This window comes from Lampris incognitus, chromosome 17, assembly GCF_029633865.1.
Source record: "Lampris incognitus isolate fLamInc1 chromosome 17, fLamInc1.hap2, whole genome shotgun sequence".
Lineage (NCBI taxonomy): Eukaryota > Metazoa > Chordata > Actinopteri > Lampriformes > Lampridae > Lampris > Lampris incognitus.
Window position 1 is genome coordinate 30,192,498 of NC_079227.1, and position 27,016 is coordinate 30,219,513.

At 44.7% G+C, this 27,016-nt stretch overlaps 1 protein-coding gene across 1 annotated transcript in view; it reads right to left on the minus strand.

The window, feature by feature from the left end:
- The window catches only part of rnf213b (ring finger protein 213b), a 34,665-nt gene that overhangs the window by 2,618 nt on the left and 5,031 nt on the right, over window positions 1-27,016 (minus strand). The window contains exons 12-62 of the mRNA XM_056296752.1: window positions 26,866-26,991; window positions 25,616-25,781; window positions 25,350-25,517; window positions 25,061-25,210; window positions 24,276-24,901; window positions 24,013-24,172; window positions 22,237-22,454; window positions 22,007-22,150; window positions 21,640-21,792; window positions 21,101-21,523; window positions 20,129-20,921; window positions 19,802-19,986; window positions 19,495-19,641; window positions 15,541-19,377; window positions 15,312-15,448; window positions 15,112-15,210; window positions 14,907-15,019; window positions 14,681-14,794; window positions 14,509-14,561; window positions 14,192-14,354; window positions 13,936-14,071; window positions 13,556-13,744; window positions 13,319-13,452; window positions 13,015-13,190; window positions 12,348-12,551; window positions 11,241-11,428; window positions 10,979-11,099; window positions 10,086-10,186; window positions 9,710-9,889; window positions 8,901-9,046; window positions 8,675-8,774; window positions 8,465-8,576; window positions 8,130-8,340; window positions 7,801-7,994; window positions 6,873-6,995; window positions 5,842-5,949; window positions 5,506-5,748; window positions 5,308-5,392; window positions 5,160-5,194; window positions 4,483-4,583; window positions 4,223-4,370; window positions 3,947-4,112; window positions 3,767-3,858; window positions 3,433-3,681; window positions 2,819-2,951; window positions 2,609-2,692; window positions 2,237-2,420; window positions 1,794-2,001; window positions 1,625-1,702; window positions 614-811; window positions 283-372 (exon numbers count right to left, since the gene is read on the minus strand). Of these exons, the coding sequence (XP_056152727.1) occupies window positions 283-372; window positions 614-811; window positions 1,625-1,702; window positions 1,794-2,001; window positions 2,237-2,420; window positions 2,609-2,692; window positions 2,819-2,951; window positions 3,433-3,681; window positions 3,767-3,858; window positions 3,947-4,112; window positions 4,223-4,370; window positions 4,483-4,583; window positions 5,160-5,194; window positions 5,308-5,392; window positions 5,506-5,748; window positions 5,842-5,949; window positions 6,873-6,995; window positions 7,801-7,994; window positions 8,130-8,340; window positions 8,465-8,576; window positions 8,675-8,774; window positions 8,901-9,046; window positions 9,710-9,889; window positions 10,086-10,186; window positions 10,979-11,099; window positions 11,241-11,428; window positions 12,348-12,551; window positions 13,015-13,190; window positions 13,319-13,452; window positions 13,556-13,744; window positions 13,936-14,071; window positions 14,192-14,354; window positions 14,509-14,561; window positions 14,681-14,794; window positions 14,907-15,019; window positions 15,112-15,210; window positions 15,312-15,448; window positions 15,541-19,377; window positions 19,495-19,641; window positions 19,802-19,986; window positions 20,129-20,921; window positions 21,101-21,523; window positions 21,640-21,792; window positions 22,007-22,150; window positions 22,237-22,454; window positions 24,013-24,172; window positions 24,276-24,901; window positions 25,061-25,210; window positions 25,350-25,517; window positions 25,616-25,781; window positions 26,866-26,991 (12,492 nt within the window). The remainder of the gene's footprint in view (window positions 1-282; window positions 373-613; window positions 812-1,624; window positions 1,703-1,793; window positions 2,002-2,236; window positions 2,421-2,608; window positions 2,693-2,818; window positions 2,952-3,432; window positions 3,682-3,766; window positions 3,859-3,946; window positions 4,113-4,222; window positions 4,371-4,482; window positions 4,584-5,159; window positions 5,195-5,307; window positions 5,393-5,505; window positions 5,749-5,841; window positions 5,950-6,872; window positions 6,996-7,800; window positions 7,995-8,129; window positions 8,341-8,464; window positions 8,577-8,674; window positions 8,775-8,900; window positions 9,047-9,709; window positions 9,890-10,085; window positions 10,187-10,978; window positions 11,100-11,240; window positions 11,429-12,347; window positions 12,552-13,014; window positions 13,191-13,318; window positions 13,453-13,555; window positions 13,745-13,935; window positions 14,072-14,191; window positions 14,355-14,508; window positions 14,562-14,680; window positions 14,795-14,906; window positions 15,020-15,111; window positions 15,211-15,311; window positions 15,449-15,540; window positions 19,378-19,494; window positions 19,642-19,801; window positions 19,987-20,128; window positions 20,922-21,100; window positions 21,524-21,639; window positions 21,793-22,006; window positions 22,151-22,236; window positions 22,455-24,012; window positions 24,173-24,275; window positions 24,902-25,060; window positions 25,211-25,349; window positions 25,518-25,615; window positions 25,782-26,865; window positions 26,992-27,016) is intronic.

The window sequence follows — 27,016 nt, forward strand, 5'->3', positions numbered from 1 at the left end:
AAGGGAGATTCATGTATGCCTTTTTTGTCTCAAGGTCTCTGAAGTGCCTTGCCCTTTTGCACAGATCCAATTATCATGATAGGTCAGTAGGGCTAAATCTGTCTTGTACTTTTTATTTTTTTATTTTATTATTATTTATTACTATGTTTATTATTCGTTATTATTCTTATTTATTTATGTATTTTTATCAATTTATTTTGTTATTTATTTGTTATTACAATCAATCTTACGGCTGCAATACCTGTAAAAATGCCGGCATATTATGTTTATACCCCAACTAACCTGCTTTTGGTTCAGCATGAGTTCAGATTTCCAACAGGTAAGGAGCTGCCAGGTGAATACGCTATGTTCCAGTCTACTCTGTCCGAGAGCCTGCAAATGAAAAGAAATATAAAGACTGAATGAATTTAAGCAAATTAAGTCAAGCGTTTATGTGTGACCTTATTTCCAGTTAGTAAAGTGGGGTGGTTTATTGCGGGGAGTAATGCCTTTCTTTAAAGAAAATGATAAGGGAGGTGTGGTGCAACAGTAACTCACAAAAAAAAAGAAGAGGTCCACATTCTTTGCATAACTACGTCAGAAGCCAAGCACAAATTGGATGGGTGAGCTCTACCTTGGCTACACAATTGGAGATCTGTGAACCAATCTGCAGGGAATCGGTAAGGAAGGACAAAAGCTGATGTTTAGGGTTCCCGCCCATCTTGCCAAGAAAGCGTAGACCAATCTCCACGACGAAAACAGCGTCACAGACGTCAGTGTAGGATCGCAGCACCGTCCTAATGGCACTACACACTGAACCCTGCAACGGCTCCTGTATCACAGAAAGAACAACTGTCAGCAGGACACTGAGCTGAGCGGTGCCTAGCGGGGGCGGTGGGGGGGGGGTGACTCTTGGTGAATGGAAACAGAGAGGAGTTTGGGTAAAGGAATTTGACCTCTAACAAAGTGCATGGCCTCTCCAAATCCTAAGGGAGAAACTACTGTGAGCATTTTTGTCCTGGCATTTAAACGGTGTTACCAACGGATGGAGTCAGAGTTGCCAGAAGGGTATGTGGAAGAATTTTCCTATAGCAAAAGAAATTCTCAAAGTCGGCACTTGTAGACTGGAAAGTTTGGTTTGCTTTAATCTTGCAATTGCGGGCAAAGGAGACCAGCGGCGTACAGTGGTTCTGATGGGACTGGCTCCCCGAATCTAAAAGAGCAATGCGTTTTTTATACAGTGAATAGCAATATATATAAGATGTGGTTTGAATTCACAGGGTTGTATCAGTCTCATTCACAATACTATGATAGACTTAACGGTTCCAACAGCAAGGTGAAAACTATGTAAATGAATTAACATTTAATGCCACTGGGGTTGGCCTGGGACATGGACTGGCATTCTTTGAATAAACAAGAGTAATTAGCATATAGAAAGGGCGATCGTCTCACACAGGACGAGAGAGGGAGAATCCTCCCGGGAGTAATTATCAAGTGACTGATAGGCTCAAATTAAGTAAGCACCCGTGTGAAGAGGTGCTCAGAACTTGGTGCCTTCCTGTCTGAAGGAAAGCCCTGGATTATAACAGAGGTGAAAAAATATACTCCCACGTGTGCTCAAGTCTATAAGTCAGAATGGATTTACCTGACGAATCTTGCCTCTGACCTCTGTGAGAACCACAGAGAAATCCTGTAGTCGTCTGTTCAAGAACCTTGAGGTGTCCTGATTGTGATCAAAGAAGCAAGTGATGTTGGTTAAAACGGTTGACATTATCTAGCACTCATTTGTGTGATTGCGTCACTTGCGATCTCACCGCTTGCAGAAGTGGTTTTCCAGCCAGGAAGCGATAGGCCAGTTGGGTTTGGATCCCTTGCAAGTTGTAATTGCGGTTCGTCTCCTGACCTTTCCTCAGAGTGTACTGGCAGTGAGCTAACACCAGGGGGAGCAACTCTCTCTCTGGTTGACACAGGGCTAGCTGAGTCTCAGATATCCTCTCCAAAGGAAGAAGGTATTCCGTTTCCCTGCAGGATGAATAAAGTTCATCTCATCTCATCTCATCTCATCTCATCTCATCTCATCTCATCTCATCTCATCTTATCTCATGTCATCTCATCTCACTGTAGTGCTTAGTAAATGCCACCTTAAAATGAGCATGTTCTGCTTTAAAAGAAGACATTTTAATCATAGCTGAAAGCTCTGTTTAGAATTCAAAATGTGCGAGGCTGTTGGAGCTGACCACAGACAAACTGGACCAACCTGTCTTCATGGGGACACAGTCTCCTGGCCTCCCGCACTAAACTGTTGTGAGTCTCTGACAGGAAATCTACCAGAGTTCGAAGACATGACCCCGGCCCATGTCGACATGGCGTTAGGAACTCCCCAGAACTGTCCATTGTCATCTCTTGCTCGCACAACCGCACCTCCACACCCAGGTCTGCGGCTATAGCATACAGTGCAAGGCATGATGAGTATGCCAGTTTAGGGATGGATGCGTGGAAGGAAGCAGATGTTTGGATTACACGCCCAAAACTTACTTAATAACACTACTCACTGCTCAAGAAATGTTCACCATACTGACATACGCATAGAAATACACAGATGTGGACAAGTTGACAAATATGTGCTTACAATTTCTGGCAACCTCCAGTCGAAGGAAATTCCACACCTCTATGAATTTCTTCATCCTCTCAAGCAGTTTGTTCTTCTGGTATCCTTTGAATATAATGAAATGGGGAAATTGTGTGAGTGTATGTGTGTAAAGGCAGTTTTTTTTTTCTCACACACTTTCAATGTGGTTGTTGTGCTTTTAGTTAGAGGTGTGATGTGGTGTTAATATACCTGCTGGTATCTGCTGTAGCATCTGTGCAATACTGCGGGGTAGCGTGTCTGACGTAGGTGGAAAAACCCTCAAAAGGTCTGACTGTAATGCAGCCAACTCAGGTAGGTGATGCAACTGTCTAATGCATTGTATCTAGGAACCAAAACACACTCAGATGTACCATTTTTATGGTAAATATGGTTGCTTATTCCATAGACAGCATAAAATATTGAGGACATATTTCTCCTGTAAATTAAATGAAGTTTCCTTTATTAATCCCCTTGGGGAAATTCATTTACTGCAAATTAACCCTTCCTAGCCATGATCTGTGTAGCTAGGAGCAGTGGGCTGGTGCCTTCATGCTGTGCCCAATTCCAGTTCTTTTCCCCTTGCTTTGGTCAGGGGTACAGACAGGAGTATTAACCCTAACAAGCAGGTCTTTTTTTTTATGGTGGGGGAAACCGGAGCACCCGGAGGAAACACACTGTAGCCATGAGGAGAACATGCAAACTCCACACAGAGGATGACCTGGGATAACCCCCAAGGTTTGAACCCAGGACCTTCTTGCTATGAGGCGACAGCACTAACCACTGGGCCACTGTGCTGCCCAAAAAAGGATGTGTCGCTACTGTACCTTCTTGAGAAACAGGCTAAGCAGGGGTAAGGAGCTGCGTTCCTGTGCCTGTTCCACCAGCTGAGAGAGGCGCTCCACGGTCATCATCTCTGGAAGGCTCCAGAAGGAGGAGCGGTGTGTGGGACAGTCGGAGGGGAGGGACAGCATGGATCCGGGGTCAGCGTAGAAAAGCTTCATCAGGGGGTTTCCAGCGACGCTGTCATCACTACTGATTCTCTCCTGGGCTCTAGCCAGCTGGTTCCTCAGATCCTGAGAAAGAAGCAAGTCTCTGAGAGAATATTGCCTGGCTATGTGTTGAACAATATGCGTGTTCAGGGACTACTGTAATCACTACCTTAATGAGTGGGTCTATGGCGAAATCACAGACTAACTTCTCCCACTGCTCCCGTCCACGTCTGGAGGACAGGTTGGGTGTGGCCCGATGACCTTGGGTAACATTCAACAGGGTTATGTCTCATGACTTTATCCAAATAAAAACAGCAGGTTGATAATCACTGAAAGACAACGTTGTCACCTGCACTGAACTCCATGCATTTGTTGAGGATCAGATGAACAATGACAGCAGTGTCATCCATGTTCCGATCCAGTGTCCGTCCCAACATGTTCACGTCCTTCTCAAGGTGACACCAGAGGAAGCTTGAAACGTTACGCGTGTTGGGGTGAATCATCTCGCTGATCCCCTGCAACAAACGGAAAGGCAGCACAGACACATGCATCACGACATACTGTTTTGTTCTCAAAATTTTCTAATTAAAACTTAATTTCTTGATGGAGATTTTAGAAATCGCACCCTGTTATTGCTTATGGATCCTTGTAGCATGGCGAGGTGAGTAAAGAGCCGAAGAATGTGGGACTGGGCAGACGTCATCTGCCTTTCTGGGGCTTCAGACCTCCGCCGAGCCTCTCCTAATACATGCCCGGTCCTAGTTTGATCACCACTTCATGCACATTAGAACAGACATCGATTGAATTTATTGAGAATATACAAATGCTATACTGAGATGATTAAGCCATAAGATGGTACAGACAGTGTGTTGGTTAGGTTGATACCTTATGTTTGCAAGGCCAAATCCTGAGACTGGGTTGTGTTGTAGCCCACCAACAGGTATTCCACAGTCTGGGCACTTTGACAGAGCCATTGGTTTACCACACTATGAGACAATACATGAGCACATTGTTTGAGTGGTTTGTTTGTTTTGTGATTTGTTTGTTTAACCCCCCCCCTTTTTTCCCCCAAATTGTATCCGGCCAGTTACCCCACTCTTCCGAGCCATCCTGGTCACTGCTCCACCCCCTCTGCTGATCCGGGGAGAGCTGCAGACTACCACATGCCTCCTCCGCTACATGTGGAGTCACCAGCCGCTTCTTTTCACCTGACAGTGAGGAGTTTTGCCAGGGGGACGTAGTGCGTGGGAGGATCACGCTATTCCCCCCAGTTCCCCCTCCCCCCCGAACAGGCACCCCGACCGACCAGAAGAGGCGCTAGTGCAGCGAACAGGACACATACCCACATCCGGCTTCCCACCCGCAGACACAGCCAATTGCATCTGTAGAGACGCCTGACCAAGCCGGAGGTAACACAGGGATTCAAACCAGCGATCCCTGTGTTGGTAGACAACGGAATAGACCATTATGCCACCCGGACGCCCTGTGTGTTTGTTTCATCTTAAATAAATGTTAAGAAATAATGCAAAAGAATGACATAAAATAAAAAAAGAAACTTATACCTCCCCAACAAAGCATGGATGGCCATTGGCGCACTCTGCAAATGATAAAAAGATAAATCTGAATAGTCATGGTAAAGTGCCACATAACATTATTATACAGCATTACAATCAAAATATCGATCACGTTCTATACAATCAAAATACTCACTATACATCTTGAGGCTTTTCTCGCCGGTCAACCATTGTGTAGCTTCGCTTGTGTGATCATCGGGCATGGTTGGCAAGAAGGAGCGCTTGGAGGTGAGATGAAATTGAATGAGTGCACAGTTTCCTTAGCGTATACTGATGACAGATGCTGTCGCAAACGCAGAACTTGAAACATAAAACAAGGAAACGCGGGTCTTACTGTAGCACTCTGAGGCTGGAAGGCAATCTGGTAGAGAGGAGCCAGAAGAGAATTTCTGCTGATGAGCACCGAGTCCATGTGGATCAGCAGCTCAAGCAGGGCTCGTTTAGGAGCCGGGAGACCCTGGCTGATGTGGAGAGGGGAGCCCGGTCTACCTATCTGGTTGTTTATAAGGGCGAGGCAGAACTCCCTTATATTCCCTGACAGGATGGTTTTCAGGACATCTTCCACCCTTTTAATGTCCTGCGGGCGTCAGAAGACAATCATTTTATCGTTTAGTGATGCTAACATCCAAGCAGGTTTACAACACAGGAATAAAATGCTAGAGGTGGTGACCTGTGGAGACGGGCGCATCTTGCGGTCAGATGACACACATCGACAGGTGACTTGTCTGAACAAGGCCAGTGTAAGGAGAACATGGGCGGCCTCAGAGCCTCTCAGGTTCTATAGAGAAGACAGAAAGCAAATCAACCAAATCAGGACTTGGCGTAAATCCAGAGGGTTAGTCGAGGATGAGAAGAAAACATGATGCTGATGATAATACTGTTGCAAACTATTTATAAGAATGGAATAATAAACTATTGTGAATCATGGTAACTCATGTTTTATGACATCAAACATCTGATTTATGGTTTATGAGACTGACCAGTATTGTTCCTATGCGCTTTTATTCAGACCATGCACTGTTCATAGCAAAAGTGAATTTTGACTCTTTGTGTGGCTTTTATACAATTACTGAACATGATTTTGATAACAAGTCCACTAATTAAAAACTTTCACATTTTTTTCTGAAGCACATTGCTTTTTTACCCTTTCTCTCACTACTTTTGTTTAACATGCTAAATAATAAACCAAACATAGCCACCCTGCAGTACTTCTCCACTGTCTACCTTAGGGAGGAGGAGGAGGATCTGTCCCCCCCCCCTTTTTTCTCCCCAATTGTATCCGGCCAATTACCCCACTCTTCCGAGTCGTCCCAGTCGCTGCTCCGCCCCCTCTGCCGAGCCGGGGAGGGCTGCAGACTACCACATGCCTCCTCCGATACATGAGGAGTCGCCAGCCGCTTCTTTTCACCTGACAGTGAGGAGTTTCACCAGGGGGACGTAGCACGTGGGAGGATCACGCTATTCCCCCCAGTTCTCCCTCCCCTCCAACAGGTGCCCTGACCAACCAGAGGAGGCGCTAGTGCAGCGACCAGGACACATACTCATATCCGGCTTACCACCCACAGACACAGCCAACTGTGTCTGTAGGGATGCCCGACCAAGCCGGAGGTAACACGGGGATTCGAACCGGCGATCCCTGTGTTGGTAGACAACGGGATAGACCACCATGCTACCCGGATGCCCGAGTAGAGTCTGTCTTACCTGTAGTCCTGTCTTGAGTGTGTCTGTTTTGTTCTCCAGTAGAACTTCGCCGACTCCGTCCCTCAGGGTCCGGTACGACGGTCCACAGCACATGAACTGGTCCACATCGGTCACAATCAACCTCTTTGGGACAAAAACATTAGTGAGTTTGTTCTTATTCAAAACACAGTTCAGCGCTCTTTCTTGTACATTTACAAGTATCTGCATATGTGGAAACAACTGGGATGTCCATCTGTGAGTGGAGCTTACAACGCAACACAATTCTTTCCAATAATCTTTTCACTAATAATTTCCAATTATTAAAACAGCGTATCAATGAAGAAAAGCAGGTGAGACGTGTAACCAATAAATAGGGTGCAATGTGAAATCATACCTCATATTCATTTAAATGTGGGAATACTTCCGTTTGACAAAATTTACATTCAATTCAAGCAGCAAAATACATCAAATACATGGTACCACTTTACCGTAAGGCAGCCTTTATAAAAGGTTTATACGTGGTTACTTTATTAATACTGCATGACTTATCTCGCATTATAAATCAGTCATAGGATGTTATAATACATGAACAAAAATACTTTTTTTGGGCTGACAAATTGGGAGCTCACATTTTATCAATACAAGAGAGTCTACAAAGACCAGTGTGACTGGCGAGGACTGCTAATTCACATCGTCGGTGAACCGTGTATACACAACACGACTTGAAAACGTTTACGGAGACTCTGCCCATGTAGGCTCCCAACCTGGCAACCCATAAAGTACATGTATTAATGCGGTATATCATCTCGTTACTTAATTATACAGCAATGTATTGTTGAATGAGTTATAAAGCAGTAATAAAAACACCACTAACCAGTTATAAAATCTTTATAAAGGGTGCCTTATTGGTAAGTGCTAGGATATAGGTTTAGGGATAATCAAGTTTCACCTGAAGACGAAGGACCTCTGGAGGGAAGAGCCATTCCCACTGGGAGCTGTTCATCAGGGTAACAACGCCATCTAAGCCAGCCTGCCTGTGCAGCGCTCTCAGCAGGTACACCCTGTGCCAGTCATTACCACAATACTTGAACACTGCCTTCACCTGCTGCAGATACTCATCAGCCATCACCTCTGTATTTGCACCTGCATTTTTTAAAGAATTAAAAAAAAAACAACAACCCCAGTATGGGTTATCAATTCTGGTGGGGTATTTTTTGTTAAAGCAAAGTAAATATACCTACCTGGCTGTGTCAGGTATGTGTTCATTGCGTCCATTACCTCGGGTGCTGGTTTTCTGCAGCAGGTGGGCAGCGGTGGCCAGGCACTGCCGTAGCTGGGCCATATTAAGCAAGAACTCCGCCGGGTCCTCTTGTCTGTTTGGAATCTGCTTTCTGGCCAGCCTGCTCAGGAAGTTGATGTCCTCTTGCCATCTCATCTGCCGTTTCTTCCCCTGCTCCACTTTTCCCACTTCAGAGCACAACAGAGAGTCCTGAAAGCAAACCACCACAGCATCAGAGGGACGTGATGACGTTCATAGTGACTGGTGGTGTAGATCAAACAGTGGACGAGGTAAGAGAATCCAGTGACGTGAAGGGCAAGTTGGCATCTGTTACCTGGAAACAGTTGACAAACAGCAGATACAGCTCAGTGCAGTCCTCTTTTTCTAGGATGTTCTTCTCCAGAGTCCTCAGGTATTTCTGGATGTGAGTCTTCACTTGGTCAAAACTGCAACACAAGTTACTGTTTAAGTATACATGCAATATTAAAAAAGTGTGTGTGTGTGTGTGTGTGTGTGCGTGCACATGCTTGATTCATGCATGTACCTATATTGCAGCAGGAGTTTAGGTAGTACAGAGCGAACTACAGGACTGTTGTCCACACAGTCAAGGAATGGCGTTAGCTCTCTGGTCCTGTACACATTTCCTGTATCCCACAAGAAAAGAAAGGAGGAAGACCTTATAATCACAGTATTACATCCCATCATTTTAAAACGAAACCCTCTTTGTAGCCATTATTGTGTTGTCAAGCAGTGTTACTTGTTCCACTGACCGTGGGCAGAGATGAGCAATGAGAAGAGCAGCTCCACCATTTCCTCGTTGGGCCTCTCTCCATCAGACAGACAGAACCTGGACACCACCTCCAGGAAGAAGGAGTTACAGCAGGCCCTCATGTCCGCATGCTGCTGAAGCACTGCCCTGAGGCACAAGAAGGAGAGTTACTGGGAGGGTAGCTTTTTTGGGGGGGGGATTCCCCCCCCCCCTTTTCTCCCCAATTGTATTTGGCCAATTACCCCACTATTCCGAGCCATCGCGGTCGTTGCTCCACCCCCTCTGCCGATCCGGGGAGGGCTGCAGACTACCACATGCAGCGTCGCCAGCCGCTTCTTTTCACCTGACAGTGAGGAGTTTCACCAGGACCAGGGGGACATAGCGCGTGGGAGGATCATGTCATTCCCCCCAGCTCCCCCCTCCCCCTGAACGGGTGCCCCAACCGACCAGAGGAGGCGCTAGCGCAGCGACCAGGACACATACCCGCATCTGGCTCCCCACCCGTCTGTGGGGACGCCCGACCAAGCCGGAGGCAACACGGGGATTCGAACCAGCAATCCCTGTGTTGGTAGGCAACGGAATAGACCGCTACACTACACGGATGCCCCCCTGGGAGGATGCTTATACTGGGATTAAAATCCTTGATAAAAGCCAAAGCACTGGATACTTGGACATTTATCTCTGCAATTCATTGGGCTTGGTTTTGCTGCATTAACGGATGATCTCTCAACTAATTACAGTGATTGTAAAACAAGAGAAAAATACCTTTTTTTGTGGCACATTAAAGATAGCAATCTTTTCTGAACTCACTTAATGGCACGAGAGGCAGATAGCTGGAAGTTGGGTGGCAAGTCTGCTCTGCATTTAGGGCAACACTGCCGGCCTGTCTGAATCCATTGTTGGACGCAGGGCAAACAAAAGACATGCTCACAGGGTAGTTGGCATGACTCTTTGGGCTCAGATAGGCATATGGAGCAGTTAATGTCATACCTATGAAGAAAAAAAAACACCACGAGACAACAATTATGTTAATGCATATCAAATGGATGCCTGGAAAAACAGACAAAACCTCAAGGTCAAAATACGTCTCGTGTTCTCAGGGTACAATAGAGGCAGAAATTTACATAATTTCACTCATGAAAGTCTGCACTTTACTCAATACAGATGCTCAGTGACTGTGTCTGACCTCAGGTCCTTGCTGACACACTTAGCATGGAACGAGTTTAGGATGCGGATCAGCTGCTTCAAGGTGTCCACACTCCTCAGGTCAGGAGAGTCCCGCATTAGCTGGTAGAAAGACAACAAAAACTCATTAAGCAAACACGGTCCTTCCCCCGAGACTCTGTCATATCCACACTGCGCTCATGTGGGTATTGTTTATTTGCCAAGGAGTCCCCGGCTTGTGTTATTCTTCCTTGCAGTGTTCTTTCTTATTGCCTGTGTGAAAGATCCTCTTTTCTCTGTTGACTGTGGTGTTACATCATTGTCCACTGAAATTGCACAATGGACAAAGTTGTTTGCAACTATTTTTTTATTTTTTTTTATTTTGAAATACTTCATTGATCCTCGTGGGGAAATTATGCTTTGCGTTTAACCCATCCTAGCTGCATAGCTGGGAGCAGTGGGCAGCCGCCGTGCAGCGCCCGGGGACCAACTCCAGCTCTTCTTACCATGCCTCGGTCAGGGGCACAGACAGGAGTACTAACCCTAACATGCATGTCTGTTTCATGGTGGTGGGGGGAACCGGACCACCCGGAGAAAACCCACACAGATACGGGGAGAACATGCAAACTCCACACAGAGGACGACCTGGGATGACCCCCAAGGTTGGACAACCCTGGGGTTCGAACCCAGGACCTTGTTGCTGTGAGGCGACAGCGCTAACCACTCCGCCACCGTGCCACCAATGGGAATCGAAGGTTAATACCATTTCCAAATGTTTCAAAAACCAAAAGCTATTTTTGTTATTTTTATTTTAGACGTATGGGAATTCTAATCCTAACTGTATGCAGATTCGAATTACTGGTAATTTATGATCATGGCATGTTTCAAAGGACTGCGTCGAACCATTTCTCTTACATTTTGAAGAAGGTTGCAGTGTGTTACAGACAGCTCCTCGAGTTTGGTGTCATTCTGTTTTACTTTGAACATGACTTGCTGGATGAAAGATGTTACAATCAGTATCCCATGCCATACTGATCTGAAATGAATATGGAAGAGCAAAGATTAAAAAAAAACAACAACATATCACTTTCTCTCTCTCTCTCTCTCTCTCTCTCTCTTTATTTTCATATCCAAGTTAAATGCATGAGTATGAGTGAAGGAAAAATATATTCAGTACCTGATAGAGTCTAAATGTTGTGCGCAGCCCACACTACAGACGGCACGGTACTTCAGACCGAAGGCTCTGTCTAGGCATGGCTTCAACAGCTCTACTCTGCACACAAAAGGCTTGCAGTCTTGCAAGGACGTCACAGTCAACAGCCTGGTACTTTCAACGCAGGTACCAAGTGCCAGAATATCTTCAACCTGACAAAAATAGAAGATTTCAACATGCATTACCTAATGTTCAAATACCTGATGCGCAGTAAGTCCAGAAGACTTGCTCTCGGCACTCATGGACATCTAGGTAGACTTGACAGCAATGTAATTCTACTGTTCATGGAGAGTGTGCTGTATTTACTGCTTTGTATGACAGCATATAATGGCTAGTAGAAGGAAAATGAATGGATCAAGATCTGACAGAATAACATGAAATAAAAGCTATCATCTATCTAACCAGGATATTAACAGAATTGGTAAGTTGTTTTTTTTGGGGGGGGGGTTTGGATCCCCCCCTTTTTTTTTTCTTCCCAATTTCACTTGGCCAATTACCCCACTCTCTGAGCTGTCCCAGTCGCTGATCCGGGGAGGGCTGCAGACTACCACATGCCTCCTCCGATACATGTGGAGTCACCAGCTGCTTCTTTTCACCTGACAGCGAGAAGTTTCGCCAGAGAGACATAGCGCGTGGGAGGATCAATCACGCTATTCACCCCAGTTCCCCCTCCCCCCTGAACAGGCGCCCCAACCGACCGGGGGAGGCGCTAGTGCAGCAACCAGGACACATACCCACATCCTTCCCACCCGCAGACACGGCCAACTGCATCTGCAGGGATGCTCGACCAAGCCAGAGGCAACATGGGGATTCGAACTGGCGATCCCCGTGTTGGTAGGCAACGGAATACACCACTACACTACCCGGACACCCCAGAATTGGTACGTTTTAAGAGGGTACATACACCATCTATGTCCCCGGTGTTATCAGAATGGTATAATTTATCATTCCTTACATTTTATTTTCACAAATACATACAGTAATTTAACAAGTTAAGCTCAGAGGCTGATCTTGAATCAAGATAAAATACGATCGTATTAAGGTGCTTTAAAGTTTTAGGTTAATACTCACCATTTCCATGGGCTCACTCTTCGACACCTGATGAAAGACATCCATGGCTAGCTGAGGCTGAATCACCAGGATGTGAGCAAGCGTATCCAGTCTGAGGGTGTAATGTTTGGCACTGGCCACGATCCAAGCAGGAGAGAGGTCAGGGGTTGTGCTTATTGACTGCTGGAGCTCACGCACACAACCCAACATTGCCTTAGCGAGTACCTGCGTATGGCAGAATAGAATAGAAGAATACTCTTTATTAGTCATTTTGTACATACATACAAATGAAATTTATGCTCTGCTTTTAACCCATCCTAGCTGTGTAGCTAGGAGCAGTGGGCAGCCGCCGTGCAGCACCCAGGGACCAACTCCATTTCCTCTTTCCATTGCCTTGCTCAGGGGCACAGACAGGAGTATTAACCCTGACATGCATGTCTTTTTGATGGTGGGAGGAAACCGGAGCACCCGGAGGAAGCCCACGCAGACACAGTGAGAACATGCAAACTCCACACAGAAAGGACCTGGGACGGCCTGGGGTTCGAACCCAGGACCTTCTTGCTGTGAGGCAACAGCACCAACAACTGGGCCACCACCATGCCGCCCAATGGGGGTAAAAAGCGAAAGACATGTATGCAAGTTTTTTGACAGTCTATTTTTTCATAAACATGTAGGCCATAATCCATACCCTCAGCCCATCCTTTGATTTGATCTTCAGAGAGAGCATTAGAAAATCTTCCAAGTAGCGGTTGCTATACTCCAATCTCTCCTGGTCTGAAAGTTTCCAGAAGTGGCTGCCTAGCTTGCTGTTTTTGAAGGTGCTTACAAACTGGAGAATCCTCAGTTTGCTGTCCTCCCTTGTCGCTGGGAGGCACAGGTGAGAAAGAGACAAAAAAGGCAGTCAAACCGTTTAAGATTGTACATTTATGGGATCTGTCACTAACATATACATGCAGTCATTCCAATGAACAGACAGTCAATCCAAAGCAAACCTGGTATGAATTCAGATTCATCCCAAAGGCTCTGGAGGTGCATTTCAATGAGCCAGCTGAATGGGGCAGCACAGGAGCATCCTTCACCATCCAACACAAAATAATGTTGCACCAATATCTCCTGATCTGACATACTGAAACAAATGGATTTAAAATGAGAAAACAAATCATGACATTTGTTGATTAAAATTCAGATTACTAATGATAGAAACATTACAAAGAGGTAGTCTCCGGTACCTGACGTTTTGGGGAGGGGTCAAGTCTAGAATCTGTGTGTCTGCCAGAATGTCCATCCAAAGCTTTGTCAGACCCTCGCTAAGCCTTGTACTTAAGAGCAGGTCCAGGTTACTATACCTGTCCAGGACCTCCAACACACCAGCCAAGACTGGAGTGAGGGTGGACTGAAGACAGCGCCACAGGGTATGTCTGATGGATAAAGATAATACAGAGAGCCCTTTTCCCTCAAATCACTGACCATTACATCTTTTGAAACCTAAATTAAAGATTAGTGTAAGGTTGCCATCTGAAAAAAAGGAGTGGGCATTCTCTCAAAACAAAGCAAGTAATGTCTTAAAGCTAGTCAAAACTGTCACATCAGGGGATATTTGGAATATTACCTCAGAGTGCCCCCCTCCTGCAGAGCCTGGCGTTTCTTGGCCTCTGTATTTATCCACTCCTCCGGAGAGAACATCATCTCTTCCCTCTGTGCCAGGGCCCCTGCCAGTCTACCTAGCAACACCTCCCTGAAACAAGCTTCAACAAATTTCATCATGTTACCTTTTTCATTCTGACAAACTGTACAGGTGAAAAATATATTGTCAGGTGTGTTCTTATTTATTCATTTAAAAATAGTGTAAAAAACTGTGCATTCACCTCCTATGTGCCCTTGATCTTTTGCCATGAGAGTCAGGAGGATGCGCATGCGTTGCATGCTCCTGGGGGTCACATCACTGGGGTCTCGCAGCAAACTCACAGCTTTCTGCATGCATGATTTCACCAAGGATAGGCCATCAAGGTGGGCAGTTTCTTCCTTTGCCTAAACCCAATTAAAAGATGAATGTGTATAGTAAAAATGTAAGAGAATGAGCTTGTATTTTGAAACTATTTGAGTAGTCACTAAATTTTCTGTCATTTTTTTTTTTACAAATAATAAAAAAAAACATAAGCTATTTATCTAGTCATAGACTTACATGGGTATCCATTTGAGTGTCATGTCTTTTCTCCTCTGTTTCAATGTCCTCTGCTTAAGAGTAATAATATTATATACAGGAAGAAGAACTAGCTGCTTTCATTCTCTGATATTTGGACTTTGTAGTGCCTTTGCATAAAACATTAATTATTTAGGGAGTCTACAGTTATTACCTGATAGTGCAGGTTGGAGAAGTTTGCTCATAAGCACTCCAGAGAAAATGGACAGATTCAAGCTCAGGTCCTCTGTATCTCTTAGGTCATCGATATGCACCGAGTGCCAGACTCCTTCGAAACAAGAGGACAATTCAGGCATTAAATATCTATTTTTTTTAATAAAGCAAAAAAACACAAGTAAGCCATTACATAATACATTTATCGTGTACAACTTCAGACTCACCTCCTTGGAAGCCAATGTACTGAAATCGACTTAGGATCCTAGAAATCTTGGCAATGAACACCACGAAACAGGTCTGATTGGCCAGTGGCATCATGTTATTCATGGTGCAGTACCTGGATGCCGATGGAATGATTAAGTATGACATTTTTCTATATATTTACCAAGGAAAATTCTATCTCTTCAGAAGCCTGGCAATGATCCCTACTTTGCTGATGCTATGAGCTCGCCATTGACATGGAATTCCTCTAGGTCCATTTGAACAAGAAGAATGTGAAGAGAAGGGCCAGTATCTTGTAGGAAGCTCCTTAAACAACGAGACAAAGTGAGAGTAAATCAAAAAAGAAGAAAAAGAATCAATGGTAAAGCCATGTAAATGGCATTTGATCAAAAACAGAGGTAGAGTACCGTATCTTGTTGCAGAAGGAGGCCTCTGTGTCAAACTGGTGGAGGGAGAGCAGGACGATGTTGTCTGTATTAAGCCCCAGATCCTGAGCTACTTCCCTCACATCTGACCTAGTTAACAAGCCGGAGAATGTAGTAATCTTGGAAAAAAATAAAATAAAGACAAGACAGTTAGGTCAAAACAAAAGTAAACGAAACCAAAATATAATTTGAGCTGGGGTAAATTTTATACCTCAAGAAACTTGCTGGACTCTTGGGGGTGTCTCAAATAATCCTCTAGGAAATCTCGGAAGGAGTGATGATGCTGTTGCTCAAAGTATATCTTGCTAAGGTCCTCCTTCTCCTGAAATGCTAAGTCTGAGTACTTTAGCCTCAGTACAGAGTCAGGGGTGGCACAGTTCAACAAGAAACATTTGGCTAACTCAAAGACCTCTTCCTCATTTTTACTAGCAGTCACAACAATGTTGTCGGTCTTGAGCTCATCTTTTTTCTTTTTTCGGCTAATTTTCCCCACTCTGTCATCATCCATCACCTCCATAGAGATGTCACTGCTCTTTCTTACTGACACACTTTTTTGATCTTCGCTTTCAATCGCCATATCCATTGAATCAGAAACGTGATCAATTTCATTGTCAGGTTTCTCTCTGTGTGCATTAGCAGATGACTCAGGTGTTTTAGTTCCTTCAACTTCCTCCAGCAATTCAATTTTTCCACTCTCTTTCTGTTGTTCTATAGCATCCATTTTTTGTGCTCTCCATTCTAGCACCTGCAACAAAACACTGGCGCAGGCATCTTCGTGGAAGCCCACAAATATATCAGATGGTTGGAAATCTTCTGAGGCCTCACCTGAGTAATCTTTCACCCACTTCTTCAGTTTTTCCAAAACTCTGCGCTGCCAAGTAGTCAGATCTGTGCCTCTGTCTAGCCTGTGTTTTTCAAGCCTATTGATGAGTGGCACTGGAAAGTTTTCATAGACCTTCTTCTGGTCCTCCACTACCACCAGCCTGAAGTCCCTGTGGACACGACATTTAACTCTGTGGGAGCCCAGCCCCAGGTCTACATATTGCTGCTGACTGAGGTAAACATAGTACTGATTCAAGGCATCGTACAAGCTTTCATAAAGATTCTGCATGTTGAGCAGAATGACAGTATGCCCAGTCTCCATGCACGTTTTCACCCTGTTCACATTTCTACAGATCTGGGCATATTCCTGGTCCTTAGGAAATCCTGAGCCAAACACAATTTCAGGGGGAGGGTGTTTTTGTCTGGTAAATATGTTTTGCTGAAGGATATGGAGAGCTGCATTGTTAGTAGTGAGCAAAAGGAGGTACCGGCTCTCTTGGTTATTGCCAAGTTCAAGATTCTTTTCTACCATCGTCAGAGTGCTTGGCCTGGGTATTTCTGCACGATTCTGTAAGACCTCTTGGAAGAATGCAACAGGGTCAAACCCCTCTGGTTGTCCACTGAAGTTCCGCAAAATGGCTTCTACCAACTGTCTGTCATCTGGCTCTTGTTGTGAGGATTTGACAGTGGCAAAGAGCATTTTCACTAGACTGTAGTAATCCCTGAGACCAAAGAACTGATTCTTTGCCGTCTTGTCACAGATACTCAAGAAGGCTTTTGCCAGAGGTAGGAAGAGGTGTTTGATTTTAAGAAGTATTGGCTTGGAGGATGAGCAAATTCCTTTGGCAGTTTCCACTAGTTCGTTCTCAGTCGGATCCCATCTTGACAAAAATATTCCTCGATTCATCTTTGCTGGGTCAAGCGCCCAGTTGGAGATACCAACAAAGCCAACCTTCATGTGTGGATCTGGTTTGTCAGTGTCAATGCAACCATCCTCCAAAAGGGGATGAAGGGTCTTCAAGGGCATCTGAGGGGAATCTTCAGCTAGACCAATTTCATCAAGTACCACCACAGACACGTATTCATCCATGCTTTTGTCTCTCTGAAATCGGGCACAGTTTCTGAATGTCCCTATGACACCCTCAGGACTTGAGTGAGGACTGCATTGGAAGGACACCATATGAACTTGCTTGAGCTTCTTGAATAATTCACAGTGGGAGTTCTGGCCCTGCATGGCATCAGCAACCACTGTCTTAGCAAGGGATTTAGAGCTACCTGGTTTGCCAACCAGAAAAAGTGGGATCCTGAGTTCAATGCAAATAACCATAAGGAACACATTCTCTTTCAGTGCTACATTTTTAGCTATGGTTTCCCTTGTCTGGATGTTTTGAAGGAGGAAGTCTTGACATCTTGTAATTTCTTGATGCAGTGCCTCTGCAGAGCAGAAAGGTTCAGGAAAGTGTTTGCTGATTGCAAAGAGGTACTCTTTTTTGGACACGAGAGATGGATAATAACACACACCTACTGCAAGAGCCAAGCACTTTAATGTCCTCTGAGCCTTGCTGAGATCCGTGCAATTAGGGAACAGGTCACTACTGTGCTGGTAGAACCACAGTAGCACTTTCATTGACCTCTCCACATCTCTCAGACTCACAAAACTACACTCATTTTTGCGACTTCTCATGTATCTCTGAGAGGCTGCCAGCACATTTGAAATTATATTTTTGCAACCAACTGGCAAACCATCATTCTCAACTGTCTTCTGAACTATCTGACTGATGTAGCATAATTCAGTTGAATCGCTCAGTTGACCAAAATCCCAGACTAAGGAAGCCATGCTTGCAGGCAGGGGATGAACTCTGTATACCAATTGCCTAAGTGGGACTCTACCAAGACGGTCTTGCGTTTCCTCTGCCTTTACTCTGTATCCTAAGCCTGCACGTTCTAAACGTTCCACCATTTCAGGTGAATGTTTCCGGTAAGGATTGCAAGCAGCTATTATTTTCAAGCCACTGTCTACCTTAAGTGGATGGCCTTGCACAGTTCGATCACACAGGATTTCTTTGATGGCAAAAATGGCTTCTGTGGTGTTGGCTTCATCAAAGAATAATATGGTGTCTAGTTTGTGAGTTTTCTTGTTCTTCTCAGCAAGTTTCTCTGCCTCTCTCACCTTTCTGTAGATCATCTCAGCTGATGTTCCACCATGAACTTTGACCAGTTTCATGTTCTCAACCTGTCTTCCCTCCCTCTGCAGATCACAAAGGAAACGGACTAATCGAGTTTTTCCACAGCCTGTCTCTCCCATGATGATCACTGGAATCCCACATCTGAATCTCATGTGAATTGCTAACATTTTCATCACATTATCAGCAGTGAGTTCATATGTTGGGTCTGGATCAAAGCCTCCACTCATCATTCCTCTCTTGGCACCAACGACATATGAGATCCTCTTGATTTTGTCTGATCGGGACAACAGATTAAAGTCTTCAGCAAGAGAGAGCTTTTGGCGCACCAAACCCTCATATAGATTTTGAGACATCACATCTTCTATCAACACCTTATCACTGTGAGGACAAACTGCACATAGGGTATTCCTCCTAGGAGTCTTTTTCACATGAAAGCCAAGGAAAGACATCGAGAATCGGTCTGCATTGAAAAAAATATACGGATGTGACTCATTTTCCCAATGCTTACGAATGGTGAAGCGGGTTAGAAGGTCATCCTCTGCAATGTTATCAAAATCCAGCAGTTGGCTTTGATCAGATGTGGCCATAGATGGTGAAGCAAAATCTCGAGCCATCAATATCATAAACTTCACAATGAAGCCTTTGAAACCAGGCAGTTGGTCAGCAAGAAAACCTGGATCACAGAAAATGGAATGTTCACAGTCTTTGAGCTGTACATTGAGAAACCAAGAAAAGTTCTTCAACTCTGCCCAAGATGGATCTTGCATTCCACAGTTTGATATGAAGTGGTGAAGACAATCATGTGGATCCCCTACTTTGGACCCTTCTTGGTACTTAAATGGATCCAAGTTTTGTTTCTTGCTGAAGAGCTTCAGGAACTGATAAGGTCTCTGAATTCCCTCACTGGCAAATTCCTGCGCATCCATGAGTGGGTCTAGGGTTCTCCTAGTAGACATGCTTGGTTTGGCCAACAACTGTTTCACTTCTTTCGGAGGTCTACAATGGATGGTAGGAAGAATGTCAAGAAGGCCAAATTTCATCTGTGAACAAATCAAAAATACACACAAATTAAATCATGATAATTTCTTGATCATCTGTCTTCTACTTTTCCCTGGCATATTTTTTGTTGTAAACAATATGTTCATTCACAATATTACCTCCTTTGAATGGTTATCAGCAGTTGGTCTCATAAGCTCAACAGTTATCAAGTGAGTGATGTTCCTTCTCCACAGTCTTCCCTGGCTGTCACTTAAACAACTCAGAACCAATAGACGAAACAAGAGCTCCTCCATACCTGAGTGAACCTGACAGTGAAAAAATGGAAACAATACACCAATTAGGTACAACCTGCCACTGTAATGTCGATAAATTCTTCAAATATTCAATTTCTGAATACACCTTCTGTAAAGTCGGTGAAGAAGAATTTCAATGAGTAGCATCTATGGCTGAAGTAAAAACTCTTACAGCAGTAATGTCAATGTGAAGGAGCACAGTGCCTTGCTCTTTCAAAGGTCCTAGTCGGTGTGATAGAGTCTGAACGAAGTGGTCTACATCAACCTTTGGTTCAATCACTCTCATCCTTATGTGTCGAACATTGGGAGATATCTGCTGGAATTTCCCAAACAAACGGTCCACATAAAGGGATTTACCTAGATAGAAAGAAAATGCATCACTTCCACAATGCAATGTTAGGAAAGATTAATCTTGACTTTTAACTTTCGTTAAAATGATGTTTTACATATTTGTGAGCATGAATGGTCACAACACTGGCCAAAAAAAGAGTTCCCTTACCAACTGCAGGGCGTGTGGATGACACAACCCAGACTGACATTTTCTCTGGAGAAATCAATGAGATGGGGCAGTGTGGCAATGAGACGGTGAAATGATGGTGTATATATTTCCTAGCAATGTCTGCTGTCACCCCCAATCCTGTTTGCACTTTGTGGTTACTGAAGAAAGAGGGCACATATCTATGCTGGTGCACAACTGAACTGATCATCACCATACAATAATGGGGGCTAGCGCTCTTCTCAAGGCACTCATAGAGCTCTCCCAGGGATACACTGACATCGTAGCCCAACAATCCAGGATTGACCAGGGAATAGATCCTCTGCCCACTGCTTTTGGAGTCTTGACCCATTGCTCGACGAAGGAAGATCTCCACCTGTTCCTCTGTGGTCTCCTCTTTGCAGACCAGCACCTCATCATCAGATGGCAGAGGCTGCTCTGGGCTCTCCATGTACAAAGACAGGGTGGTAGAGAAAACCTCTGCAGTGTGACAAAGAACAAGATTCGGCTTTCCTTCCTGGAAACCAGGTGGCAAATTTCTCGTCACATACCGCTGGTTTGTTTCAGAGAGGTATGAGAGAAAGTGGGCCAGAGTGGAGATGTCCATGTGCTGATCAAGATAATGTGGCATGTCATCCTTGAATTGCCTCCAGAGGTCCACAAGGTTATCCTGTGCACCCTTCCCACTGACATCATCTTGGATCAAAGGTGAGTAGTTCCCAACATCGTTTTCAATTTCCACAATGGTGCTGTCATCTTCATCCTCTGAGGAAAACTGAATAAGAGCCTCCTCCTCCTCCCCCATGCCACGGTAATGCTGTCTTGGCCAACCTGATATCAAGTATAGAGTATAGTGAGTGAGGATTCATTGTCATCATCATAAACAAACCCATCACATTTCAATATATTTAGCTCAGGTGGTGACTTTAAAGACATATCTATTATTGAGCATGCATAAAGACACATACCTGTCACATTAGCGAAGGCAGTTCTCACATCAGACAGGGAGCACTGGGGCTTTATGGGAGAAAGTAAATACCATAACTGTGGAGGAACTGATGTGTTGTGTCTACATACAGTGTGTATCCAGTGGCATAGGTACACAATCTGCTCTGAGGTGTAATGGTTCAATGTGTAGAAGCGGGAACGCTTCTCACTGATGTAGGAACACCATTCTTTATGGCAGGTCTCCATAGAGCGACCCAGCTTTTGTAGCTGCTCTGTCACCTCCCCATTATACATCATTACTTTGCCATTCAGGGACAAGAAGGTAACTTGGATACATGGCTGCTGTTTATGGCAGCACTGGACTTGAGCATGCCATTTCCTGAAAAGCATGTTGCCTGATGATAACATTTGGAGGAGGACAGTGCCCATTCTTTGAACTCCTTCAAAAACCTACAAAGGGAAAGGGAAATTTATATAACCAATCTCAACACTTACTCGAAAATGACCTCTAGACAATTAATTTTGAAATTTTGCAACTTTGAGATGGATATTATAAAGTTATTGACCTGTGTGAATCTATTGACTTGTTCTTTTCCATGTTCTCCTTTGGATGACATAAGCATGAGTTTGTTCTGGAGCTCCAGGAGGTCATCAAGTTTGTAGCTTTTCTCCTCATGGCCATTTTTCACTTTGACCTGCAGAAGGCTTTGTAGACATCGCTGCAGACAAGTACACAACAGCAACAAAATGCTTCATTCGCAAAACAAACCATCTTGAACAACGGGATAAAATGGCGGCCCAAGTCTGAGAGTATCAAAATTTTGATTCATATAAATAATGACTTTATTGAAAATATTAAGATGATAATTGTGCTGAGCTAAGAATGGTTTACTCTGACTATGGGGAAAGATGACTGTCATCAGCTCAGTATACCTTTTCCGCAATATCCTCAGACAATCCTATGTGATAAATCCCCATGGAATTAATGGAAGAAGCAAGGGAAAGAGAGGACTGCTCCACGGAACCATGAGTCTCCTTCAGCCCCTTTAGCCAGCTCAGCAAACGGGTAGAGTCTCTCTGGATAGCAAACACAGTTTCACCATTGTCAGTTTTCTTAAGCAACTGTGGTTTACAGACTGAAGACATACTGAAGAGATACATACAAGTTTGTCTGGTAGTTTCTCATCTCTGTGTTGGGAATCCCACACCTGCCTGGCACAGCTCATGAACTCATTAAAGCTGGCATTGGGTGGGAGAGAGTAGAGCAGTGGGCCATAGCCCATCGCTGCATCATGGAAGCAGGCCACTTGGTCTATTTCTTTGTCATTCTCTCCAGCAGAGATAGAGGCCAGCTCAACATAGACTTTCACATCCCTCATATCTGTTGTGGAAATGAGAATAATAATAACAGAGCAGGCAAGCGTTATCTTCGATTTTGACTTACAGAATACAAATACAGTGGACACTGCTTATGGTTATCATATCCATCCAGATCAATATGTTCAATGTAAGTGTGGATCACTTTAAGTGCAGTCAAGTTTTTTTCCCCCAGGTGACCACCTGACTGACATGTGTATACTTGTTAAATAAATCTAATGTAAAGGGACAGGCAACTAGTCTGTTTTACTGGATTTAACTGACTGAACTACAGTAGCTTACTGTCAGCTATTTTACTGTAACACAATATCATATTATATGATATATTTCAAATGCTTCAAACAGGAATTTAACAATACACTACGGACTACAGTAACATTGTCTACCATTGCCTGAAGTACCCCCCCCCCTTTTCTCCCTAATTGTACCTGTCCAATTACCCCACTCTTCCGAGCCGTCCCAGTCGCTGCTCCACCCCCTCTGCCAATCCGGGGAGGGCTGCCGACTACCACATGCCTCCTCTGATACATGTGGAGTCGCCAGCCGCTTATTTTCACCTGACAGTGAGGAGTTTCACCAGGGGGACATAGCGCGCGCGGGGTGTAACAAGCTGTGGTTACGTGTAAGCTGCGTTAGCTTAGTACTAGCTAGGCTGCACCAGGATAGCTAGCGCAGAATCATTCAGACGAAGTCAATAGTCGGATTTCGCACTTGTGTCACTTTAATAGCCTATACTTGCCACCATACAATGCCTGGTTACAACGGCACTATGATCTTTCAACATACATGTAGATTGATACACAGCTGTACACGAACCGAGCTGTTACTAAGGAGAGACAAGTTACTGTTGTACAATAGACAGGTAGACTGGTAGTGACGCTGGCTCCAGTGGTGAGTCCAGTATATCCAGTGACCAAATATGGTACTACAACCAAAATACTGTCCCAAAACACAGTAGGCATATTTCTGACTGTTACAGTGGGAGGATTCCGCTATTCCGCCCTGACCGCCCAGAGGGGGCACTAGTGCAGCGACCAGGACACATACCCACATCCGGCTTCCCACCTGCAGACACGGCCAACTGTGTCTGTAGGGATGCCTGACCAAGCCGGAAGTAACACGGGCATTCGAACGAGCGATCTCTGTGTTGGTAGGCAACGGAATAGACTGCTACGCTACCTGGATGCCCCCTAAAGTACATTTTTAATAACAGCAGGCCAAGACCAAAAAAGCCTACCCCTCTTGAGGGTATCTGATGATTTCGGAGGTGGACTTTCAGAGCGGAGGTGGCGCCGTTCATTATCATGTATTATTCTCAGTGCATGAAAGACCCAAAATTATCACTTTAAGTAGAAAGTTTAATCACCATAATAAATTACCTAACAAATCCATTATAGGAATGATTCCATCTTGTGACTTTTGATCAGTATAAGCAGTTCATCTCTATAACGCTATCTATTACTGTAAGTGGTTTCCACTGCACTGAAAAAAATCAGCAGCAGTTGATTAAAAGACAATTATTCAAATGCAAAGACAAACATGTCTTTATATTAGTGCCTTACCCTTGAGGTTTTCTTTGACCCAGTTGATCAGAGTTTGGCTTTTTAAGAACTCCTCCAGACAGGCAGCATTATGTGAGGTGACCGAGGACAGGAGTCGCTTGGCATGAAGTAGATCATCGGTGAGGGACCCCAGAGCCCTCCATTTAAACTGGTCTTCTTTCTGTTAAAAGTATGTTTATTAGAATGTGCATAAAGGTATATTTATATTTAAGCCATGCTTTAGTAACTGGAGTCAATTTTGTGGCCATATTGAAATACCATACCACTTGGGTGAGGCAGATGATTTCACTGAAGTCTCCAGAAAGCTTCATTTTATCAGCAATAGCGAGCACTGTACTGGCTGTGGCAGCTGCCGAACAGAGCTGTCGATATTCCCAGATCTGAAAGAGCCGCTGTTCTATCCAGTTGTGCTCAAGGTTAAGCTCTCCACAGCTACCGATTGACATCAGCTCGAGCTCCTTCTTCAGCAGTTTCCCATCTCCCAGGTCTCCTATGTCCACCAAAGCCTGGTCAAGCACCTCGAAAGTGATTCTTGCATTAGCAATGTCACGGCCAAGCTGATAGAAATGACTTAGTATTGGCTCCCAGATCATATCGTGGACTTGTATTAGGTTTACTGGAACAGATAATGAGTGTGACTGTCCCCTCTGTGTCACTGCTGCTGTCGTTTTGACCCAAGAGGTGAGGACCAGGTTGCTCTGACGGAGGGAATGCATTTGACGGGCCATTTTGAGGACCGTTGGACTGGCGCTATACCAGAGGACCTGGCCACAGCCTATCTCCTTCAATGTCCTTTGGTCATCACAAGGCTGAACCTGAACCAGTTTGTTCAGGCTTATTGACTGGATGTCTTCTCGGTGCCGATCATCAAGAATGGACATCTCAGCGACTAGTTGAAATAAGACCTCAGGTTATGGAAAACCGCCTTACTATAAATCTACAATGACATGACAAACCAGCAAATCCTATACAATGCTTACACATATTAAAAAATTAAAATGTCACAAGAAATTAGTAAAATACCAAATACTTGTCTTGTCATCCTCACCTGTTATGCTTTCTGTGACCTTCCCTATCATCTTCATCAGTGTATCAATATGTTCTCTTTGCTGCATGAACAATTTTAGGTCTGTCTCTCTTCGAGACAATATACTGTCTGCATCAGCAGGGATGGCTTGCATGGGGGCATTTTTCCTATCTATGGAAGATATTACATAACCAGTATTAATGAATACATTGTTTTTTCCTTTAAGTGTGGAGATTTAAAATAGCAATCACAGAAAGCCATTGCTCACATTTGTGCATGTAAATATTAAAACAGATATAAAGGTTCGTACACTGGTGGTAAAGTTGCTTGAATTGCTTTTTGTGTGCCAGGGTGGTTTGCAGATGTCCCAGTGGGATGTATCCTTGAAGCAGTGACTCCACCAGAGATGCTACTGTACTTTGACAGGCTTGGATAACTTGTGCAGCTGCTTCATCCACCTGTATCGCCTTCCATTCTTCTGCATCATAAGAAGGCATCACAAAAATCATAACCATCAAAACCCTCATGAGGAAAATATAGAACTAATAGTTATAATGAGCCAATTAAGTTAAATACCGTGAGAAAGAAGGTGGTTGATTGCAGACTCAGGAAGAAGCAGTTGGACCACAGAATTGCTCTCAAACTGTGCTGCTGACTCAATCACAATGGAGGACAAGACTTTGACAGGGACAGCCTTCATTTTTAAGGCCAGAGTCCTCATCAGGTCCCCAGCTTTCCCAGACTGAAAGCATGCAAATACTTAGTATCACCCTTCTCTTGATAACATGAACATATACACTACCCCCCCTCCTTTTTCACCCCAATAGTAGCCGGCAAATTACCCCACTCTTCCGGGCTGTCCCAGTCACTGCTCCATCCCCTCTGCCGATCCGGGGAGGACTGCAGACTACCACATGCTTTCTCTAATAACATGTGGTGTTGCCAGACACTTCTTTTCACCTGACAGTGAGGAGTTTCACCAGGGCGACGTAGCGCGTGGAAGGATCATGCTGTTCCCCCCGGTTCCCCCTCCCCCCCGAACAGGCGCCCTGACTGACCAGAGGAGGCGCTAGTGCAGCGACCAGGATGGCTTCCCACCGGCAGATCCAGCCAATTGTGTCCGTAGGGACACCTGACCAAGCAACATCTGGCTTCCCACCCGCAGACATGGCCAATTGACCTTTCGCAAAGTACCGCCCCAGAACGGTGCTTGTCCAATCCTACCTTAGCAACGGTCCGTCAAGCTTTCAAACACACAACAAAATGCTGAAACGGTGTGCCTATGGGATCTGCAAATCGGATACTAGATATCTGAAAAGTTTGGAGGGGTGTCATTTTCTTTCCCTTCCCGAAACCCAGAATGCAAGAAGCGCAATGTCGGCAATAGATTTGGCAGTATAGCAGACCCCATGGCCAGCTTAATCCATCCAAAATCAACAAAAATACCTGTCTGCTCCAAGCTAAGCTTGCTACTAGCTAATACAGCTAATGTATTATTATTACTGTTACTTTTACCCACACAATGCGCTGATTTCTTCCTTCATGTTTTGGTGTTTTCCGGCTACTTCCCGGATAGTTCTGAAATGCTTGACGGGCATAGCAACAGTAACTAAGGGGGGCGGGACTTTGCGAAAGGTCAACTGTGTCTGTTGGGATCTCTGACCAAGCCGCAGGTAACACAGGGATTTGACCTGGCGATCCCCATGTTGGCAGGCAATGGAATAGAGCGCTACGCCACCCGGACGCCCATCTAAAATTACTTTTATTGAAAAGTAAGAGATGCAATCTAGACCTCAGCAGATCACCCAGCTTTCAATTATATGTACCTGGCAGATGCTCTTGATAGCAGACTGGCACAGTTCATGGAGACAGTTTTGTAAGACATCATGTCGTCTTGTAGCGTCCGTGGATGACTCAAGACAGTACACGATTATTTGATCCACCTCAGTGGCCTGTACAGAAAAGCAAACACCTCGG